The following is a 22,378-nucleotide window of genomic DNA, read 5'->3' on the forward strand; positions in this document are numbered from 1 at the left end:
AGATTCACTTGTTTCTTTCACGCATATACACTGATTTATGGATATTGATATAATGCAATATATTATTTTTGAAGTTGATAATTAGTTTATTATTATTATTATTATTATTATTATTTGACATGGAATGGCCATCAAGATCCATCGAAACTGCTGATTGGGTAGCTTGCTAGATAACGTTTATACTTATCCCCTACAGTCAACGCAAATTTTCAGGTTTGTACGTGTATATCTATCCTTTGTTTTACAGATATTCACAAAGTCGATTTTGACATTATATATTGTATCCATTTATCACGAAAGTTCATTTTTCCAATAGCTTGTATCTTTAACAAAAGTATATGTACAGTTTGTTTGGTTATTTTTTTTATAAATCTTTAATGTTAAAATATAAGGGTTGACAATGTTTCTGTTTGGAGTTATTGTTCAATTTCGTTCATAAATCAGTGAGTTCCTAAGGTGACGTTTCCTTTGTGCGTTAAAATATTACCCTCAAACGTGTTCCACACACGGGAATATGAAAATTTGTCTATACAATGTTTTTGTTATCTACAATGCAAAATTTAATCGTATATGTGAGAAGAAAACAATAACAACAAGGTAATTCATCTTTTGTACAGTAACTGATAATACATTGTTAGTGATCGTGCCATATCGAATACATATGGATTGTAAATAAATGGCATTGCTTAATTGTCGATTGAGATTAATTAAATCAGATTTGCGTAATGAAGTTTGCCATGTACAAAGCTCATTTATGTGTTCAAAGGAAAATGAACATACATGAAACTAATTAGTTTAGAAGTAACTAGATTTCTTCAGTGTTTAATGTCTGCTGGTGAACCATGTACAGCGCCGCAACAAAGGGAGTATCATTTGATCAGTACCTCTAATCTACCCGGCTTTGTCTTTGTATATTTGCACCGTGTAATTCGAACTTGACAGGACGCGAGGCTCCGTTGCATGAAGACAAAAATATGGGCAAATAGAGAGTTTGATCAAAGCTCGGCGTGTGAAATTACACGAAGGAAAGAAATCAAATTTCATATGATAATCAATAGCCTCGAGGACAGCAGAGGTATGCTGCTCTCCAGAGTGTTTATTGTGTGATATATTTGCATAACCGCGGTACAAATCCAGCCCATCAATCATTAAGCAATTGACAAACCCCTGTCAAGCCGGGCTGTTTAGAACCATCTGTTGAATGAATCACGTTGGAGGTTTTATCTCCGGCTAGGTTTGTAATGGCAGGTATTACTCATAATAGCACAAAAATGAACTGTAGGAGTTTAGGAAAGATGAAAAAGTAAATACCTCTGTCTTTATCTTAATCCCTGAAAATCTGTGAATGAAAAAAGGAAGTCAAATTAAGATATTGCGATGTGAAATGGAAATGACTGCCTACATTAAAATATGTTTAGAAAAAAAAAAAAAAAAACTATAGTGACTTCAGAACGACTTTCAACATAGGCGAAAATCAACGATTGCAGAAATAGTTTGAATTTCGTTTAAACTTAATCTTTAGGTAACTCAAACTTTTCTGAATTGAAAGCTGCATGATATGATTAACAGTAATTAATAATTTTTACTTATATCAGATAAAAATTTAGCATATATTTAGCCCAGAAAAAGCACATCGTTTTTGTAAAATGCTTAAATCGTGTTAGTTTTGACTGCAATAATGAAAACTAGTATATGGAATATAACTAAATGCGACAAAAAATACAACTATGCTACGTGACTCAACAGGATTTCGATTGAAAGCGACGGAGCTTCCAATTTTCTGTTAATATAAATTAAACAAATTGCTGCATATGACGCCAGACATCCCAATTTTCAACCTGTTCCTTTGCTGGTTCATTTTTACGATAGTGTGTTTTGGGAATAAAGAAAGCAGCATTTAGTCACAGTGTCATCTTGAGTTCATGATTTAGCATAGTACAAGTTTATCATAATAAATAAAGCGTGGCAGAATGTTTTTCTCGCATAGATGACAGACAATGCGTGAATCTTGTAATTCTGAAAAGAGATCATTTCGTTAATTTCCATAAATATCCCATATAATACGCAAATATGTTTAATGTCACATTTGACGTGCAATATTGTTTCCTGGGTATGCTAATAAATATTTTTATTTTTAAATTTTATTTTATTTCTTTTGTTTCTCGAAACTAAAGATAAATTAACGAAGATGTGAGAACGTGTAACCTGTCGCTATTTTCTGCACATTTGGAAACAACGTGTTTAAACTAAGCCAATGAAAATTAGCCATACATTTAAGTATGCTCTTGGGGGTCTTGCTTTCTCATTATGAAATAACACAGTCAAGAAAACAACTAAGTTCTAATCTATAGTATGTGTCGAGAGTAAACAATCTGAGCACAATTACGATGTTTACCTTGTAAGCCCTTTGCCTGAATACACGGAATGGTAGTAGATAGATGTCTCTTTAATTCCGATTCCATAGTAGTGGTACCTGGAGCGAAAGAAGGGCATCTCAACACAAGTACTGCTTTTAAAGGTTAAATAAGAGCCTATGTGAACCATACACAAATAAAAACTGTACACTTTGTGCCCATGACGAAACCTTTGCGAGTCACATCGTCAAACCCGAGAATCTCTCATAGTATGAAACAAAAATTGATAGAAATTATAAATCTGAGTCATAAACAATACTTATTGAAAAAGTGGATGACAATTAACAAGAAATATCTTTTGAAAGCCATAAAAATAGGTTACAATTTGCCGTGCATCGCATTTGTATTGAGCGAAAGCCATAAAAATAGGTTACAATTTGCCGCGCATCGTATTTGTATTGAGCGAAAGCCATAAAAATAGGTTACAATTTGCCGTGCATCGCATTTGTATTGAGCTCCCAGATAGGTTATGCACTTCCCAGATTGCTTTTGCACTTGTGAATGAAACGTGCAAAAAACATATTTATAAAGGATGCGAAATGGGCATTTTTCTGATGTGATTGGCACAAGAATTGAATAATTCTTCATTATACGGACAGTTAAATAATTAACATTAACTTTAAAATGATAATCTCGCTTCAACTGTATATTCGCTTTTTTCTTTTGTGTCTCTAGCATGTACAATGTGGAATGATATACCTATATACTCACCTAGGTTGAGTCCAAATGTAAAACAACACACACACACACACACACACACACACACACACACACACACACAGATCGAGAGAGATCTACCGTGGAATAATGCGCTGACAGATTTAGGTCTATGCATTTTGTTAGGAGTAATCAATTCAGCATACAACACTGACACAATCTGTGATGGCTGACCCGGGTATAAAATGAGTGTAGCTAGACTTGACTTACTAGCGGGTATACGCTATACTTTTTAATTTGTATGACCGTTGATACAATACCTTTGTTACAAATAGTTTTTATACATAGTATAGGCTTTTAACTTCAAATTTTTTAAATATAACGATTTAAAGTGAAGATATTAGGCTAGGTTTTTAATGGGTTATTTATATTTAATTATATTATGTACCTTACGTTTTGCCTGTCTGATTTTTCTATTGTTTGGAAAAAGATATTTACTAAATTTTGAGTTTAAGGCCTGGCCTTGTTTACAAGCTTAGAATGTTCTGGAAGAGAATGTGTTGGCTATTTTGATGAAAATTTCCAATGATATTAAGGGAATTCTGTTGCGCCAGAGGTCAGGTGACGGTTTCTATATAAATAGAGGTTTTGTAAAGAAGGGCTTCGTTCCTGTTGTAAGATCAGTCGGTGGAATCATTGTTTTCAGTTGTATTCAGATATAATTTGAGAGGAATCGTTAAGTTATTCACTGGAATTAACAAACGTATCATTAACGTTGTAGACTAAATCGCCAACTTTGGGATTATTGAGAACTCATTCAAAGACTGGATGGTACCATTGACACATAAGACTTGCGGAACGTCCATACATTGAAGACTTTTTGTACATGAGCACTAGACTAGTGGACTTTTACGGAATATCATATACTTTAGGACTTGTGATAGGACATTGAGGACAAAAAGTTGATTTTTTTCACAATATTAAAAGCTTCCTTTGATTTTTACGTGGTATTATAGAGAAATAAATTGTTTGCTGAAAGTTACTCAAATGGTTTGTTTTACTTCCTTAATGCTGCAAATATATGTTAGTGTCGTAACAAATGATGAAGAAATACTAATTGATTCTGAATAATACACTAAATATAAAAATGCATAAACAAATAACTTTCGATATTATAGTAATATGTTTTGAGCCAGTCGCTTCTTTCATTTTCTATTAAAAAGCAGAAAAGTTTGTTTGTTTTTGCACTATTGTGTCATATCAGTACAACATATCGAAATAATCTAATCTGATATGTGTATGTACATACATGCATACATACATACATACATACATACATACATGCATGCATACATACATACATACATATGTCAGAAGCTAAAATGTCACTCCTAAAAAGGTAAATATTCTTATTCATTCTGAAAAATATTATATATTATATATTACATATATCTTGCAGATAATTATGGTTCACATTTTTTCACATTATATTTTAATATGACTCTTAGAGTGACACGAATAAAATATGGAGACGTTTTAAAAGCTAGTCCAGCAAAATTGTTTATTTCTTCAAACACAGTCCATCTGAAAGAGGGCATCGTTTCACAATAACGTGTGTGAACAAATCGAAAAGTAATTAAGCGAAATTTGACTGAAATGCTTTTATTAAAAATTTAAGATCATGGAGCCCTAGCTGATAACCATTAAAAACCTTTGGCATATGACACCAAAAGAACTATAACGTGCCACGTGAATGGCGTGCTAATTAATATTATTTGATTCCCATTTTCGGCATAAATAAAAGATATAAGAAGAAGAAAAATGAATATAAAAATTAAAAGTTTGTAAAAGGAAATAAACAATGAAGCATGTTTCTATTAACTGTCTTGTAATTGGTCGTGTCTTGCACGCTTATTGTCAAATTTAGCCTGATTTATGCTTTTCACATTCCGATGTCTGTCATCTTGTGGCTGTATCATTACTCATGCTTTTCACATTCCAAACCCCATCTTCTTGTGACTACAGCATGACTGATACTTTTCACATTCCAAAGTCCATCTTCCTGTGACTATATCATGACTGATGTTGCTTTTCACATTCCGAAGTCCATTTTCCTGTGACTATATCATGACTTGCTTTTTAGATTATGACGTGTGTCATCCTGTGACTATAACACGATACATGCTTTTCACATTTCAAAGTACGTCATCCTGTGACTGTCACCTAAATTGATGATTTTTACACTTCAAAATCTGTCATTATGTTACTACAATCTGATTAAAATCAGATCTCCACCGACCTACGTGAAGACCTGGCAGCGACCGCTTAGGGGGTCATGTTCTGGTAACCTATGTTATTACCATGATCTCTAATTTTATCAGCCAATTAAATGAAATCTAATATCTTAGCGTTTAGGAGACTGGGCAGTATAGCTCCAGTGCATCAGTGTGTGCCGAACGATTTGATTAACTTTCAAATTTCTAAAAGCCGCATTTCCATTGGCCAAGCGGTCGCTGTCAGATCTTCGCCCATTTTAATCAGATTGCCTGTGCCTATACCAAGATTTATGCTTTTTACATTCCAGAGACTGTCATCCTGTGACTATAACACGATTCATGCTTTTTACATTCCGAAGTCTATTTTCTTGTGACTATAGTATCATTGATGCATTTTACATTCCAAAGACTGTCTTCCTGTAACTATAACATGATTTATGCATTTAACATTCCGAAGTCTGTCATCCTGCGAGTATAACATGATTCATGAATTTTACATTCCGAAGTCTATTATCTTGTGAATATAGTATCACTGATGCTTTTTAGGTTACAAAGCAAAGTCTGTCATCCTGTGACTATAACATGATTCATGATTTTTACATCAGAAGTCTGTCATCCTATGATTATACTAATAGTCATATTCCAGACAGATCAACTCGGGAAAAAAGACGAAGAATAATTATTTATGTATAATTGATCGTTAAGTTCAGAATAGCATTTAGAGGTATTAAGAAGAATATGGTTAATAATAAATTGATTACATATAGATTAATATTTAGGTATAAACATATCTCTAATAATAGCTACATTGGAGTTTCAAATCATCAACGTTGTTTGACGGTTATGTGAATAGACATGACGAACACATCATAAAACCAATGTAAAAATAACTCATCGAAATGTTGATATTTAAACAATTTCCATATGTTCGGAAATGCCGATTCTCTAAAAACAAAAGCATACAACCTACAACCAACATTACTTTAAGAATACAACCTACATCCAACAATGTTTAAAAGATAGGGATGTTCCTTTGAAACACTCACTTGGATTGTCCTCTTGTTCCCAAACGTCGTGTTGTAAGTTTCGGAAACTTTTGCCTAATCAACTGAAATGTAAAGTAATATTTTCGAGAGATATTATATTTATGAACAACATCCGTCAAACATCTTTACCTTTACGAATGCGTACAAGTATATGTAAATCAGTACCTTTACAACTGTGTAGATGCATATGTAAATCTGTACATTTACAACTGTGTAGATGTATATGTAAATCTGTACATTTACAACTGTGCAGATGCATATGTAAATCTGTACCTTTACAACTGTGTAGATGTATATGTAAATCTGTACCTTTACAACTGTGTAGATGTATATGTAAATCTGTACCTTTACAACTGTGTAGATGCATATGTAAATCTGTACATTTACAACTGTGTAGACGTATATGTAAATCTGTACCTTTACAACTGTGTAGATGTATATGTAAATCTGTACCTTTACAACTGTGTAGATGTATATGTAAATCTGTACCTTTACAACTGTGTAGATGTATATGTAAATCTGTACCTTTACAACTGTGTAGATGTATATGTAAATCTGTACATTTACAACTGTGTAGATGTATATGTAAATCTGTACATTTACAACTGTGTAGATGTATATATAAATCTGTACATTTACAACTGTGTAGATGTATATGTAAATCTATACATTTACAACTTTGCAGAATTATATGTAAATCTTTACCTTTACGAGTGTCTAAAACTATATGTAAATTTGTCTCTTTACAACTGTGTAGAAGTATATGTAAATCTGTACATGTACAACTGTGTAGAACTATATGTAAATATGTACCATTACAACTGTGTAGATGTATATGTAAATCTTATTTACAACTGTGTAGAAGTATATGTAAATCTGTACATGTACAACTGTGCAGAACTATATGTAAATCTGTACCTTTACAACTGTGTAGAACTATATGTAAATCTGTACCTTTATAACTGTGTAGGACTAAATGTAAATCTGTACCTGTACAACTGTGTAGAAGTATATGTAAATCTGTATCTTTACAACTTCTGAACAGGTTAATGTAAATCTGTGCCTTTACAAGTCTGTACAAGTATATGTAAATCTGTACATTTACTGTGTACGAGTATATGCTGAGCTGTACCTTTAAAGATGTGTACAAATATACGTAAATCTGTACCTTTACTTTATTTGACAAGTATACGTAGATCTGTACATTTACAATTGTGTACAAGTATATGCATAGCTTTACCTTTACAATAGTGTACCCGCATATATAGATCTTTACCTTTACTGTGTACAGGTATATGTAAATTGTTATTTTTGCAACCGTAGACAAATTTATCCACACTTATTTATCACCTTTGAAAAATATACTTTCAATTCAGAAGATAATTATAAGACAGGCAAAATGCATCTCGCTTTTAAATTGCATTACTATAGATCATGCTTTCTTGAACTGTTCATTAACATCCCTTTGTCTTGGAACAGGAGAGAATTATTTTTAATACAGGTATACATGCGTCATCATTATTAAACAACCACATTCACTCTTAAAAGTCATCATATATATATATATATATATATATATATATATATATATATATATATATATATATATATATATATATATATATATATATAGTCTTTCATCTTTGAACGATTATTCAAACTTGCTTAAATTTGTGTTCGTTACAAAGCGAATTGCTTTACAGAGATAACATGCATTATTCATCTTCACACCGCTGTCAGAGAGATCTTTTATTTGTTTAAAGTGAAGGGAACAATATTTGTATGGTTTTAAATGGTTTCCGTACTCTATTTTACTTCAAAGGCCATAACTAGAAAGAACATTTTCGCATATGTATGTATGTATGTATGTATGAATATATGTATGTATGTATGTATGTATGCATGTATGTATGTATGTATGTATGCATGCATGCATGCATGCATGCATGCATGTATGTATGTATGTATGTATGTATGTATGTATGTATGTATGTATGTATGTATGTATGTATGTATGTATGTATGTATGTATGTATGTATGTATTTATATACGCGTGCGTTCATGATATAAATTGTTGTTGGTGTTGTAGGGTTTAACGCCATTTTTCAGCACAAGATAGGCTTTACATGGCGGCCAGTATTACTGGTGGAGGAAGAACCCGGGAAAACCCCGGAAAGAACCACCGACCCACGAGAAGCTCACACAGATATATATATATATATAGATATATATATATATATATATATATATATATATATATATATATATATATATATATATATATATATATATATATATATATATATATATATATATATATATATATATATATATATATATATATATATATATATAGAGAGAGAGAGAGAGAGAGAGAGAGAGAGAGAGAGAGATTTTCTTTATTGCGTCGCTGTATACATGTGCATTTGCATAGACCTTTCCCTCATAGTGATTGTTTACTGTGAGAATGGTTAGATATCACTGATCACTGCGTCATGGTTAACATAACTATATACAAAACACTTAGCAAAGATGGATTCGTTAGTGACGACACCATTCATCTTTTTATCCAGGACATAATTACCACCGGTTTTAGTAAATATATACTACGAGAGGGAGATAATTAGGTAATTGCTTAAAGGTTCATCTCTTGTGAAAGGCACATGTAACTTAAAGTTATGACCAAATTAGGTTTGTATGTAATTTGTTCTTTTGAATCAACAGAATCAAACTTTGTAATATTTAATATAGTATCAAAAACATTCCTAGAATTCACTTATGTACTAGTTCATTTTAAAATGTTCAGTATATTTAAAATATAAATTTTACCCGACTGCAAGATATTTCTAGCGAAGCTGATTGATTGATTTGAGAAAAAAGAAGCCACTGTAAGTTACTTCTTTATTACAAAGAAAAACAAATTGAAAATTTGTTTATATAATTTTCAGGAAGTTGGTACTAATTTTATTATTGCTTGGTGTATGTGTGACTGCAAAAAGGATAAATTGGACAAATTATTCTGGACGGTATATAACAGGTTTAAGATATCAGTTTACAATTAAGAACAAACGATTTGGCTAAAATATTTTACTTTACTGAAAATCCATTTATAATCCTTTTAATCAGTTTTAAAAAGTAGAGCGTTAAAAAAAAATAAACCTTATTTAAGTCTTTTATTCAAAGAGAACTTTGGACTGTTCTTCAAACTCCGACGACACATATGCTGATGAATGTTTTAATATGATATAATATAATATAATATAATATAATATAATATAATATAATATAATATAATATAAGAAAAGCAATAAACAAGTTGAAAATTAGAAGGGCCTTAGCTAAAAGCTTGAGGACGATAACATTGCGGTTGACTTTTTATCATGTCAATTGTCAAAATGCACTTAAAAATGTCAAATGAAACGAATGCTTGATTGGTAGAACTGCAAATCAACGCCACAATGGCAAATACATATTTTTTTTAAGAATAAATACAGGTGACATGAATAAGAACTATTTCTTTAATGGATAGAGAACGAGCATATGCGTTATTTCACCCATCAGTCAGAGGAATCGAGTATGGACACCGAAATAGACGGTTAAACGCAGACTATTACTATACAAAATGCGGTATGGAGAAACCACAGCGTAACACCCACAGAAAACCCGAATGTTTGGCTTTACACGAAAAGCATGAGGGTTGGAACATAGATCTGGGAAGTTAAAAAGATTTCGGATTATACAGAGAACAACCTAGCAGTTTTAGGTTAAATTTCAAAATGAAGTTTTCACAATTATTGACAAATATAAATTGCAGAAAAATAGCACTTTGAAGGATTTAGTCTGTGATAAATGGTCAAACGCAAAGAAAGCACATTCTGTTCTTCAGTAACGAATCATCAGAACAAATACGAAAACATGTCTATAATTTTGCAAAAGATAAGGCCAATTACAAATAAAAATTTTAAGACTACACAGCTATACATGAAAAAGCAAAAAATATCACCACAAGCTCTCAAAACAGAAAACTAAAGAGGACATTTCATACTACGTACAGGATGGGGTGGGTTTGGGAACAAGGAATAAACAAGGTGAATATATACGAGCAAAAGGATAAGGTTTGATTGGCAGAATCGCATTCAAGACATAAATCGATAAAGTTGGTGAGACGTTGAGAGGTTATCAAGCAAACATCTATTCAACTTTTATAGAAAGGTCCAAACAAGCCATTAAAGAGAGTTCGTTATTACCATGGTCCAAACTGGCATCCAAAGACAAGCTGTCAGTATTAATTTTAGCATGGTCCAAAGAGGCATCTAACGATATGCAGTCATTATTAATTGTACCACAGTCCAAAGAGGCATTAAAAGACAAGTCGTTATTACCATGTTCCAGAGGCAAGCCGTCAGTATTAATTTTACCATGTTCCAAAGAGGCATTTAAATACAAACCGTCCGCGGTAATTTTATCATGGTTCAAAGAGGCTTTTAAATACAAGATATCATTATTACTTTTAACATATTACAAACAGGCATCGAAAGGCAAACCGTCAGTGTTAATTTTGCCATTATTGGATATGGACCGTGGTCAAAATCTAATGTACATAATGAATTTTAATACAAACGTCATCCCCATACATCGTCGAAGTTCTCACTTGCCGATAATAGGCGAGTTCGTGTCATTGTCTTCAGTAGGTTTCTATTTTCCAACTTTAAAAATCTTTTTTTGCATGTGTATGTTTCAAAAGAAGTATTAAATCTATTCTACATATGCATTATTATTAATTACATCTATCCCTGCTAGATCAATAAATACAGTTGTCAGATTAAGCTCCGATTTCACCAATTTAAAATTAAGTCAAAACTTTCTTCGTTTGGTTGGTTAATTATTTTTTTTAAAAGTTCAACGTAAAATTCCAGCCAATCAGACCGCTGGATGTTAGACTGTCTAAGTTTAAATTCAGACTAAAATTTTATCGGCAAAGTACAGGACAGTAGGAGTAGCTGGAAAAATGTCAGCTTTGCTACGTCAAATAAATGCAAAATTTTATTGTCCAACTAGCTTCACGAATTTGTCAAGTACAGTTTTATATTTTAGCTCTCGTCAATCGATCAAAGCTATTTTTGTCTTCGAAGACACAGAAAAGCTACGAAATGAACTAAATTACAGAGCGATATAGGTCAAAGTATATGAATTTTTTTAGACAGATATAAGCAATAGTTGGGGAACTACACCAGACACAAAAATATATCGATATTTAATCATCGATAATCTGTCAGCAATCACCGAAGCATTGATCAGAATGTAAAATCTTAAAGTTGAGTTCTTAGAATAGGTTATTACTGTATGAATGATTTTTCATCTTTTCAGTATACCTCAACGATTTCTAAAGTGACGCCCTTTCGTTTGAAACTAAATTTTTATATTTGCATTAATCTCTGTGCAAATACATGTCTGCGCATGTTTTCCAGCGAAAATCATTTATTCGTAATCCGATTAAAAGAATATCATCGATACATCGATAAATTTGTTCAGGACGACTACTGTCAGATTCTTGTAAGTGTTCCATCTTGATAAAACGTATATCATTGCCGATATATTAATTTTGCAAATTTTGACATTTTTTGAGAAACAAGTGAACCCGTAGCCACGCCCAATACATGCGTAGTTGTGAACAGATTAAAACCAATTAACCATAATTTCGCGTTCAACCCCATTAGCAGGGTACACCATTTGACCCGTATTTATCAATTGGGACTATGTTGATAAAATTATACACTTTCAACAGACTGGTTTATTGTAGTAACTCGATCGAATAATTTTTCGTTAAAGAAATTAAGTAATTGTTTCACATTCTGTCTACATTTCCAGCAAAATAAAACCTGTCTGTCTTGTAATATTTAACGAATGCCGTTTGTTTACTTGAAGAAGGACCCACTGATTAGCAAAGATCAGCAAATACAAACGGATTTTGATATACCATTGAGGACAGCCTCGCCTCGTGTTTTGTTTGTAATGATTATTCAAAAGAAAGAACACGAGATATAAACATCTGCCCCATAACATAGGTTTAGGGTGTGGATTACAGCGAAAGTCCTACATGATGTGGGTTTTGGGTGTGGTTTACCGCGATAAAGTCTAAATATGCAAAATTGTTACCTAATACCTATATATATATATATATATATATATATATATATATATATATATATATATATATATATATATATATATATATATATATATATATATATATATATATATATATATATATATAACAAAGTCAATTTCTTGCCCCGATTTGTGTTGCTATTATCTAGTTTTTAATAGATGCATTTTAAATTGAATATCGATCAAATTAAAAAGAAAATTTCTAATTCGCTGCTTTTCTTTTTTTTGTTTATTAAGCTAATGTTTATAATTTTGATATAAAATTCACAGCCTTCATGATTCGTAAACAGCAAATTCCCGTATATATCATTTTGTTTGCATATGACTGTCTACAACAAGCTGTCCTATTTAAAACTGCAGTCCATCCCAAATATCAAAGACAAACCAGTATTACTTGCGTAAAGTTTTATGTGTGGGTGGTGGTGATGGTGGGGTGTAGCGCGTAACTCTATAGAGCTATTGTATTATAACCAAATACCACCAGATCGTCAAATTCAGCTGTTGTCTTGCCACCAAATACCACCCAGATCGTCCAGTTCAGCTATAGTCTTACTAAAAATATCACCCAGATCGTCCAGTTTAGATATAGCTTTATCACCAAATATCACCCAGATCGTCCAGTTAAGCTATAGTCTTACCAAACATACCACCCAGATCATCCAGATTAGCTATAGTCTTACCACCAAATATCACCCAGATCGTCCTATTCAGCTATTGTCTTATCACCAAATATCACCAGATCGTCCAGATCAGATATAGTCTTATCGCCAAATATCACCCAGATCGTCCAGATTAGCTATTGTCTTACCACCAAATATCACCAGATCGTCCAGTTTAGATATTGTCTAACCACCAAATATCACCCAGATCGCCCAGTTCAGATATAGTCTTACCAAAATGTATCACCCAGATCGCCCAATTAGCTATTGTCTTACCACCAAATAGCACCCAGGGCGTCCAGTTCAGCTATAGTCTTACCAGAAACTATCACCGAGATCGTCCAGTTCAGCTAATTTAATTTTTGGGAAACCCAAGTGTTGCTGAATACCAATGTCTAAATTTGCACATAGTGACCTGACATTTTTGAATAAGAGACTCACTTCACAGTTTTATTTTAGATTCTAAAGAAAAAAAGCGAGTCAAAGTTAATTACACCCCTTGCATACGTTGTGATAACCGTTCCAAATTATTAGTTTGTAAACACTGAGGTCATTCAAATTTGTAAACGTGCAAATATTCTTACACAGATCTAATCATTAACGAATTTATTTGCCGTCAAAGCATAGTGCGACAAAAATTTTTAAGTTATTTTAATATTTGACTTCAACCGCTCGAATATCTTAGCTCATCAGTTTTATTAAAATTTCTCTTTTTCTTAAATTGAATCACACTCTTACTCTGAGGAATGTGCCTTCTCACACAAGAGCATAGCCATACCACAATAGTTATCATAATGACAAGTTAATTCAATATTTATCCCTGTTATGCATACGTATAAGGTTTATTTAGGAAAAGTAACTAATGACGAGTACGTTTCATTATCTTTAGACCGGTATTAAGAAGGACTGATAATGCCAGAAGATATAAACTTTGGTGGAATAATATTAGCAGAAACTCGTGCGGTTAAAGAAATGGAAATGAAGTAACATGTAAACAAGTAAATAAGTCATTTTATGGTATGTATTCCTGGAATGTGTCAGAATTCTCTTCGCTATCCTCAGTACCGACCACAACTGCACTTTTAGAATGGAAACAGTCATGCTTGTAATATGACTGTCAGTCAAGGAATGGGTTGACTGGAAGAAGACCAAAATGGCCGCCCCCATTACTTGGCATTGTGGTGTTTGTACGTGCATCGTACACAAGGCCCAATGTATGTGAAAATGTAACGCTCGTTGCATTTTGCTTTTTCCTCACACAACACGATAATTACATTGCAATAACTCAATACTATCTCAGTGACATAATCTGTTGCGCGTAAAATGCATGATCAAATTGTTTATTTTAACCCAAACAAATGTATTGTTCGCAAGGCAGATTGTACCTGAACGTTTATGTTACAGGTTTTTAAGTTAATAATTTGTAACTTTTCGTGATATTGGCTAGGCTACACTCACCAACCCTGTTATTGCCTACTCCTATTACCAATAGCCATTAATCACACTATCGTAAAAACAAGTGGTGAAGCAAGAACGAGATCTGATTTTTTAAAAAGATTTCCTGACTACCTTTGTACAAATCCTTCTATTTGTTTGCCCTCTCTTGGTTTCTCTTTTCTGCCCTTGGACAAATAAGGAAAAAGTAAGACAAATAATTTACTTACAAATCTAATAATGTTAAGCAACATTGACGCGGCCACATCAACTTTTCAGGAACTTTATCTTAAGGGATTGCATCACAAAAAGAAACAAAAAACTGTCAAAGTCGGGTGATATTCGAAAACACCACGTTGAGATTACGGGAAAATATTTTAATTAAAACTCAGATTAAGAAAGTGCCATCTCACACCGGGTGATTAATGTACATTTATTTGTAGTATTAAATGGTGACGGAACTATTACAACGTGACTATTTCAAATAAAAGTGTTAGTGTCCTCCCAAAAATCGTGACCTTCTATCATTTCACGAGCAAGACGTGGTAATGCTTTGAGCCCCACAGTTTTGCTTCCGTGACAGTCCACCCAGATGCATTGAACCATGTACTAGTTTGGGTATGACCTGCCAATGAGCATACGTGTAATTCTGAAACATTTTCACCTGTTTCACTTCTTTTTTATTGCAGCCGGTAATCGTTATCAGTTCAATATTAATATACTATTGCTAACGATAATTTATTGTCAGCTTCATTACAGCTTTGTATATGCTTTGTGTTTGATGTACTTAGCATTGGGCAGACACTGTATAAGTAGTAAAATGGCATTATATGCAAAAAAAGAAAGGTACAAAACTGATTATAGCGTGAAAATTGCCACACGTTTGGGTCTGATCCTGGAGAGAATTTTCAGACAGGGTGTCATCTTAAAGTGGACATCTATCATTGCACAAAATGGTTCTCAATCTCATAGTAACATAAAACTAGAACTAGGGTTTCGAAAATCGGTCACAAATGCATCAACCGCATACAACACGTATTTATTTTGATTGAACACTTAAAAAATAATATTTTTTTACTTAAGCACTTAAAAGTGTATGCGCATGCGCATTTCACTTAAAAGGTATGTTCATGCGCACTTTGGAAGAGTAATACAAACAATATCTTTACTGTTTTTCGAATAGGGATGGAATAAAGAAGTTACTTGAGTGTCAGATTATCAAAAATGACATTGCTACAAACAGGAAGCAAAATCCCTGATATCATTTTGGAAAGAACGGGAATAAAAATGTAAACAGCTATTCTTTAATATTGCAGACCATAAGCAAATTAAAAATTAGTAGTTAATACTAACTGGAAGTTTTAGTTGATAATTGATATCTGCTTTAATTTTCTATTTGGGATCAGTGCGGTAGCAATGAGGATACTATTGAAATGTACACTTTTATTTTAAAAGTATGACAGTGAGTAGATTTGATTCCATGCAGAAAAAGATCAGATAGTTTGAAATTAATGGAGTGTATCTATTTTCTGGTTGAATTGTCCGTTTGCAATCATAACAGCTTGCAGAAATGTCCAGTTTCGTTAGCTGACCTCTCTAGGCCTCCGATTGTCCGGAGAGTGTATGTAATATATCAGGAAGATAAAGAAGAGTTATGCCGATGCCTGTCAATGTAAAGAGGCATAATAAAGGTGCAGGTTATAGAATTCTTACAGAAGACATTGAATAACTCTAAAAGTTCAAAACCTTACCATCAGCACTAGATGCCAAACGCTCGATCAAGTTCACATGTCGAGGCTGCCTTACTCAAACACAGTGCTTGTTGGCATCATCGTGTTGAGAGCAGGCGCATTTTGTTTTTCTTGTGCAGATGCTGGAGGTTTCTGGTGGGTTTCACGTAATAATGACTCTTGAACTTGATTGAAAGATCAGAAATTATGCACATTTCAAAAGGAGAGTCAACTTTCAGGACTAATAAGTAACGAGGATCTAGTAGCCATAGAAAGAAAACATCACAGAAATTTTTTGTGGCGGTTTAACAATACAAAGGCGTATATCGACAAGAAAGAGCAAAGAAGGAGCTGACGATGCGTTCAACAATTTGTTTAAATTGGGTAATATATAGAAGATATGCGGGCTGATGTGACAGTTGCGTCTCTATTCAAATTAGCAGAATTTTCTTCAACGAACACAAATAGACTTGTGCGACACGGTGTGCAATTATAGATTGGGTTGAGACTAATAGACTGAGGAAGAAGACAGCTTGGCAAGAGAAAAGTATACTTCCTTCCTCCCTTTGAATCCTTTCCTATGATTTAAGTATTTTATAGGACGACTGGGATTGGTTCAGATAACTTGCCTTTGTCCACGACACAATCGAGGACGCAATCATGGGATGCCAAACCATCATGATGAATTTCTATGAGCTACCAAATTTTGCCATCATCTTCCAAAGGCCTCCACGGCCAACTGTGTCAATTACTTTTTTCAGGTCGAAGAATGTCATGTAATGTTCCTGGCATATTTCCTGGAGTTCATGTTTTTGGTCACTCGTTCTTCCTGAAGCTTTGATCAATGTGCTGCACAAGGCGATTCAGCAGACTTCTGGCAAGTATTCAACCAGTTATTGACAGCAAGGAGATGCCCCAATGGTTCTTGCATAAATACCTCTTTTCTTTCCACTTGTACAAGTGGGCAATGGATGAATCCTTGTAGTTCTTATGGTATTGTTCCCCAACTCGGCGTTGACCAGAAGAGTTCGTTAAGTTTCTGCGTCATGTGCGAGACTCTAGATTTGTAAACTTCTGCTGATGTTATAGCATCTGCACCAGGTGTTCTGCCATTTGATAGCAGGTCAATTGCTTTCACGGTTTCAGTAAGCAGGATCAGCAAGTGTTATGTTGATTTCCACTGGAGGCGGTCGGTATGTTGCCTCCTCGCTGTTAGATGACTGTTGAATGGGAATGCTGTTGAAGTGTTTTGCACATGTTTGAAGTGTTTTTCATTTTTTCAGTGAGCCGCGTATCGCTGTCAGCAGTTAATATTGAATATGTTTCTGACGACTGTGTCCCGTAAATTGTCTTCAATGCATCATAGAAATTTCTCATGTCATTCCTGTCTGCGTAGGACTGAATCTCTTGTCTTATTTGCTCAGTCCCTGTATAGCAGCATCGTCCTCATGAAGCCAACCTTGAGGTTTACTCGTGGTGGGAATGAGTATTTGGATCAATTTAAATTCAAAATCTGTGAAGGATGCCCAGTTGTCCTCGACATTCTCGGGGTTTTATCGATTGTATCGAGTTGGCTGCACAGTTCTTTCAGAAATACCTGTTCGCATCCTTCTCTTACAATTTCGAGACATTAAGATTTTTGGGTACTTATATCCTTGTGGTCGTCTGCTAGGCTAAATACGAATAATGAGTTTGGAGACTGTGAGTATGCGATCAGCATTCTGTACTTCTAATGGCTTTAGTCACTGTATCTTGTCCTCACGATGATGTAGTCAGTAAGATGCTAATGCTTAGAGCATGTGTACTTGTGAAACATCTTGCTGTGGTTTGGCTGGAGAAGACTGATGGTGATTGCAAGGTCGTGTTCAACGCATTTCCTCAGTAGGGGGAATCCGTTGTTGTTGCATTTGCCAACAGCAGCTTTGCAACTGACACTGGTCATTCTGGCGATATGCGCCACCTCTAGCATTAAAGTCAAAGAAGATGATAATATTATCTGCCTTCGGTACTTCAACAATAAGATTCTCCAGATCTTCATAAAATATGTCCTTTATTTCATCTGGGTTAGTCATTGCGGGCGCAAGCGCGCTGATCATAGTTCCGTGTCTTTTTCTGACATTAGCAGTATTATATGCTTTAATATGTCTTCCACGCCCGTTGTGAACTTGCTAAATATCAGTCATTTATTGGCCAACTCAACGCCAGCTTCACGTCGCTTTTGTTTAACTAGGCCACTTGAGAAGGAGATGTGGTCGGCTCCTACTTCGGTGAGCTGTCCTTCCTCAGCTACGCGAATTTCACTCAGGGCTACTATTTGCATGTTTAACCTGACCATATAGAGCTGTTCGCTCTGGTCTATCTGCTGAAATATTCTTCATTAAGTTCCATGCGATGGTGAGTTGCGTCATCTGTATCGTCTTGGTAGGTTTTCGATCGCTTTAGTTTGACTCCAGTCCGCTGCGATATGCTGAACAGAGCTAAAGTGAAGCATGCAAATTTATGGCACATTTTTTAGCACCTTTCTCATGCTACGGAGGTGGGCAGTATGATCCTAAAAAGGACTGTTCAGTCACGCATGGAGCTGTCGAGCTCCACTGTTGCTTCTGTCCAGTGAAAAGCGATACCGTGTCCTGAGCCTACTGTATGTTTATCTGCAGCTACAGCTCCAACTGTATCCACACCTGACTCTTTGCCACTTGCACATAGCCACAGGACTTGAAGGAAACATCTGGTGGAGGATGGGGTGAAGTATCATTGCTTGTGAATGAGTTGATTTTGAGTGAGGAGATGTTGCACGGAGTCTCCCTTACTATCTCGTCCACGCCTGTCTCAATCCAGTGGCAGGGCGGTTTCGATACGTCTAGAGATTGGTCCGCATGCAGTGGATGGCAATCAGTTCCTTCTGCACCTGAGCTGATGCCCTGCGCTGTCCACATAACTCTTGCTGTCGGCAATTACAGCCGTGGGATGAAGATATCTGCTCGGCCGCCTGATATACCAGTAAGCACTTTCCAGAAGGAGCAAGGTGTAGCTGTTCACTCTGAATCATCAGCCACAGGTGGTACTATCTTCTGTTACTTACGGTAGCAAGGGATTCCTGATCTGACCATTCCACATCCATGATACGGAATTAAATGGAAGTAGCACAGAGGGCGATGGAGACATTTTATCCTTGTAAAGTCGTTGTCATTAGTCTAGACCAGTCCGGGTTTGCTTTTGCATATTCAACGGTCCACTGGTAAGCAATGATTTATATACACCATATTATGTTTTGGTTACGACGCCTGTACATTTTTTTGGAATAGGTACAGTAAAATAGTAACAAGCACCAAATGTTTCAGCTTTTTAGTAAGTATAATTCTGTTGATATTTTATCAGCAATCCATATTTTATGACCACATAAGACTTGAAAACGAAAGTTGTGATACAAATGTATGAAAAAAGTGATTCAATCTTGTCTAATTTCTATTATGTTAGACTCATTTTCTTTCATGCAGTAAATGTTAAGCCTTTCAGACTTATACTGAATACGCGTATATTTGTTGTACATTTGTTTTAATTGCAGGGCCATAATGCTAACCAGTTATTATCTAACCGGAAGATATAAAGGATGTTATTATTATTATTATTATTATTATTATTATTATTATTATTATTATTATTATTATTAATGGAACTGGTCAGGTATGTGTAGGGAAGACACGTTTGTTTTTGTTCTTGGTTGTCTATACATAGAAAGGCAATATTAATGCTTCTTGGTGATTGGCTGAAGTGTTTGGGACAAAGCTCTTGTGCAAATTACTATTGCTACGTCGTGTAATGTTGAATCGTTGATTAAAGGCTTAAAGCGTCAAAAGAGCCAGGCACTTGCATGAATTATCGACTGCAGCTTTGTACATTGTTTAATACAATCCATTTTCGGCTTATGCTCAATTTCACCCACGTGAGCATGAAAGCAGCGATATTGAAAAATTTTAGCTCGTATTATGATAATCCATATATTTTTCTGGGGGCGTTGACTCTAGAAGCAGAACTTTATTGTTCGCGATTTGTCACATCATTTCCTGCATCATACTTTTAATTGCATCTCAATGCACAAACATAAGTAGCTCCTTTATTCTTTTTGCTGTTCTACATCCTTATCAGATATATGATTTACCTTTATCTGAAAAGCGCTTAGATACTGGATCTGAATTCGACAAATGGAAGATGTACTCTGCACAAGACGCCACGGTCCTTCTCTACTGTAGCTCGTGATCATGGACAAGTACAGAAGAACGCTGTTATACAAGAAGACGGAGTCGCGTTCATTCTTACTGAAAATGCAACGGCCTTTCGCCATTGGATAAGTAAAACGTCAGAAATAGCATGGGCTGTCAGAAGAAGGGAACAAAAGATAATATTCGGAGAATTAAAGACAGCAGCACAAAACGCCATGGCCAACTACCTAGCATGCAGAAAAATGTCCTGGCTGAAGTGAAATTTGAATACTTTCATCGTTACAAGTTGCGATGTATTTTATTTTGCATGATGAATCAGTTGTTAAGGGTATTATGATAATCAAACCGTCCGGGAGACACGTCTTTCAGGATTTTGCACACGAAAGACGTATTTTATGTGGCAGATATGTGATATATAGCCTCTGCCACAAATGTTCACTTTTAGATCGGCCCAAATGAAAACTAAGGTTAAATAGACAATTACAGATTGCCTCTACATAAAAGCTACCCGTCAATTAAGCACTAGAGACATGGATGGCTTTATTTTTAAACACAATAATCAGAAGCATCCCCTCCTTTGTCAAGTGCAGAAGACATTCTTGAAGGAACCAAATAATAAATGTGTCCGAATTCATTTTTGATTGAGAACCATTGTGCAAATGATTATGCCAGGATCAGTAAGAAGGTTTCAAGAATATGCAGAGAAAATATTTATATCCCACATCGAAAATTTGCTTCAAATTGTTGACCTCTTAGCTCCTTTATTTAATCGGCACTTTCCCAACAGCATGAAAACTTATTCTAGAAATTAGCGATACACGTATTCGAGTGCTACCAACTTTGGCATTGGAAAGAAAACTGCCTAGAGTTTTGTTGTATGGATGATGATAACATGGAACCGGTCAAGCATTTTGCTGAGTGTATATTGGATATGGAAACAGAAAAGGAGCTGTATGTAACCACAGGCAAATAGACACGAAGGAACACGTCCTCATTCTTTTATCCCTGTTCCAGCTGATAAACCACCACTAGAATGAGTGACTGGTTTAGCTTAGAAGAAGTCGTCAAAATAAAATGCAAATTTAGGAGTATTGCTCACCTTCCGCGATTAATTAGAAAAAAGTCATAACCTGTTCGGAATAAGTTAAGTGTCTATGCAGCAATGGCTAAGACGGAGGCATGAAAGCCATTATACCGAAGTATACAAGCAAGCGGTGGTGTCTGTAATGCAAACATCTGGCAGAGTCATCTTAACAGCCTCTTCGGCGGTTTGTGTTCGGACTGGACTTATAAACCCGTTATTGTATATGTATTGTAAACAACACGGCTTTTTATTTCATCTTTTACATTAACAAACAGGATTCTTTTTAATGGTCAGAGATGTGAGATTGCACTGGAATAATTTTTATCGATATTCAAGCAATGACTATTTGGAATAACGTGAGGTAAACGATGAACGTTAAATTGCATAGGAAATTTGCATTATGTCTATTTAAAAAACATTTTAAACATTTTGTATGCTAGTGTCGTAAACAACATTTACAAGTACACACTCTCAATATAGTAAACATGCAATTTGCTACTAGGTTTACCTCAATAATGATTTCATATATACAGTTTCCTAAACTGAAATGGAAACTAACGTTAACGTAATAGGAGCCAAATGACATCTTCTCACTATTTTTGTCATTATTTATCATGCAATTACAGCAAAGTACATCAGAAAGAAGGATTCAAGAATGAAGGAGTGTGTGTGTGTGTGTGTGTGTGTGT

At 34.6% G+C, this 22,378-nt stretch overlaps 1 protein-coding gene across 1 annotated transcript in view; it reads right to left on the reverse strand.

Annotated features, from left to right (window-relative positions):
• Positions 1–22,378, reverse strand: part of LOC149787788 (DNA-binding protein RFX6-like) — a 66,957-nt gene that overhangs the window by 18,195 nt on the left and 26,384 nt on the right. Inside the window, exons 4-6 of the mRNA XM_089975669.1 lie at positions 6,394–6,455; positions 2,396–2,473; positions 1,312–1,339 (exon numbers count right to left, since the gene is read on the reverse strand). Of these exons, the coding sequence (XP_089831795.1) occupies positions 1,312–1,339; positions 2,396–2,473; positions 6,394–6,455 (168 nt within the window). The remainder of the gene's footprint in view (positions 1–1,311; positions 1,340–2,395; positions 2,474–6,393; positions 6,456–22,378) is intronic.

This window comes from Sinohyriopsis cumingii, chromosome 11 (assembly GCF_028554795.1).
Source record: "Sinohyriopsis cumingii isolate HCF-2022 chromosome 11, ASM2855479v2, whole genome shotgun sequence".
Classification (NCBI taxonomy): Eukaryota; Metazoa; Mollusca; class Bivalvia; order Unionida; family Unionidae; genus Sinohyriopsis; species Sinohyriopsis cumingii.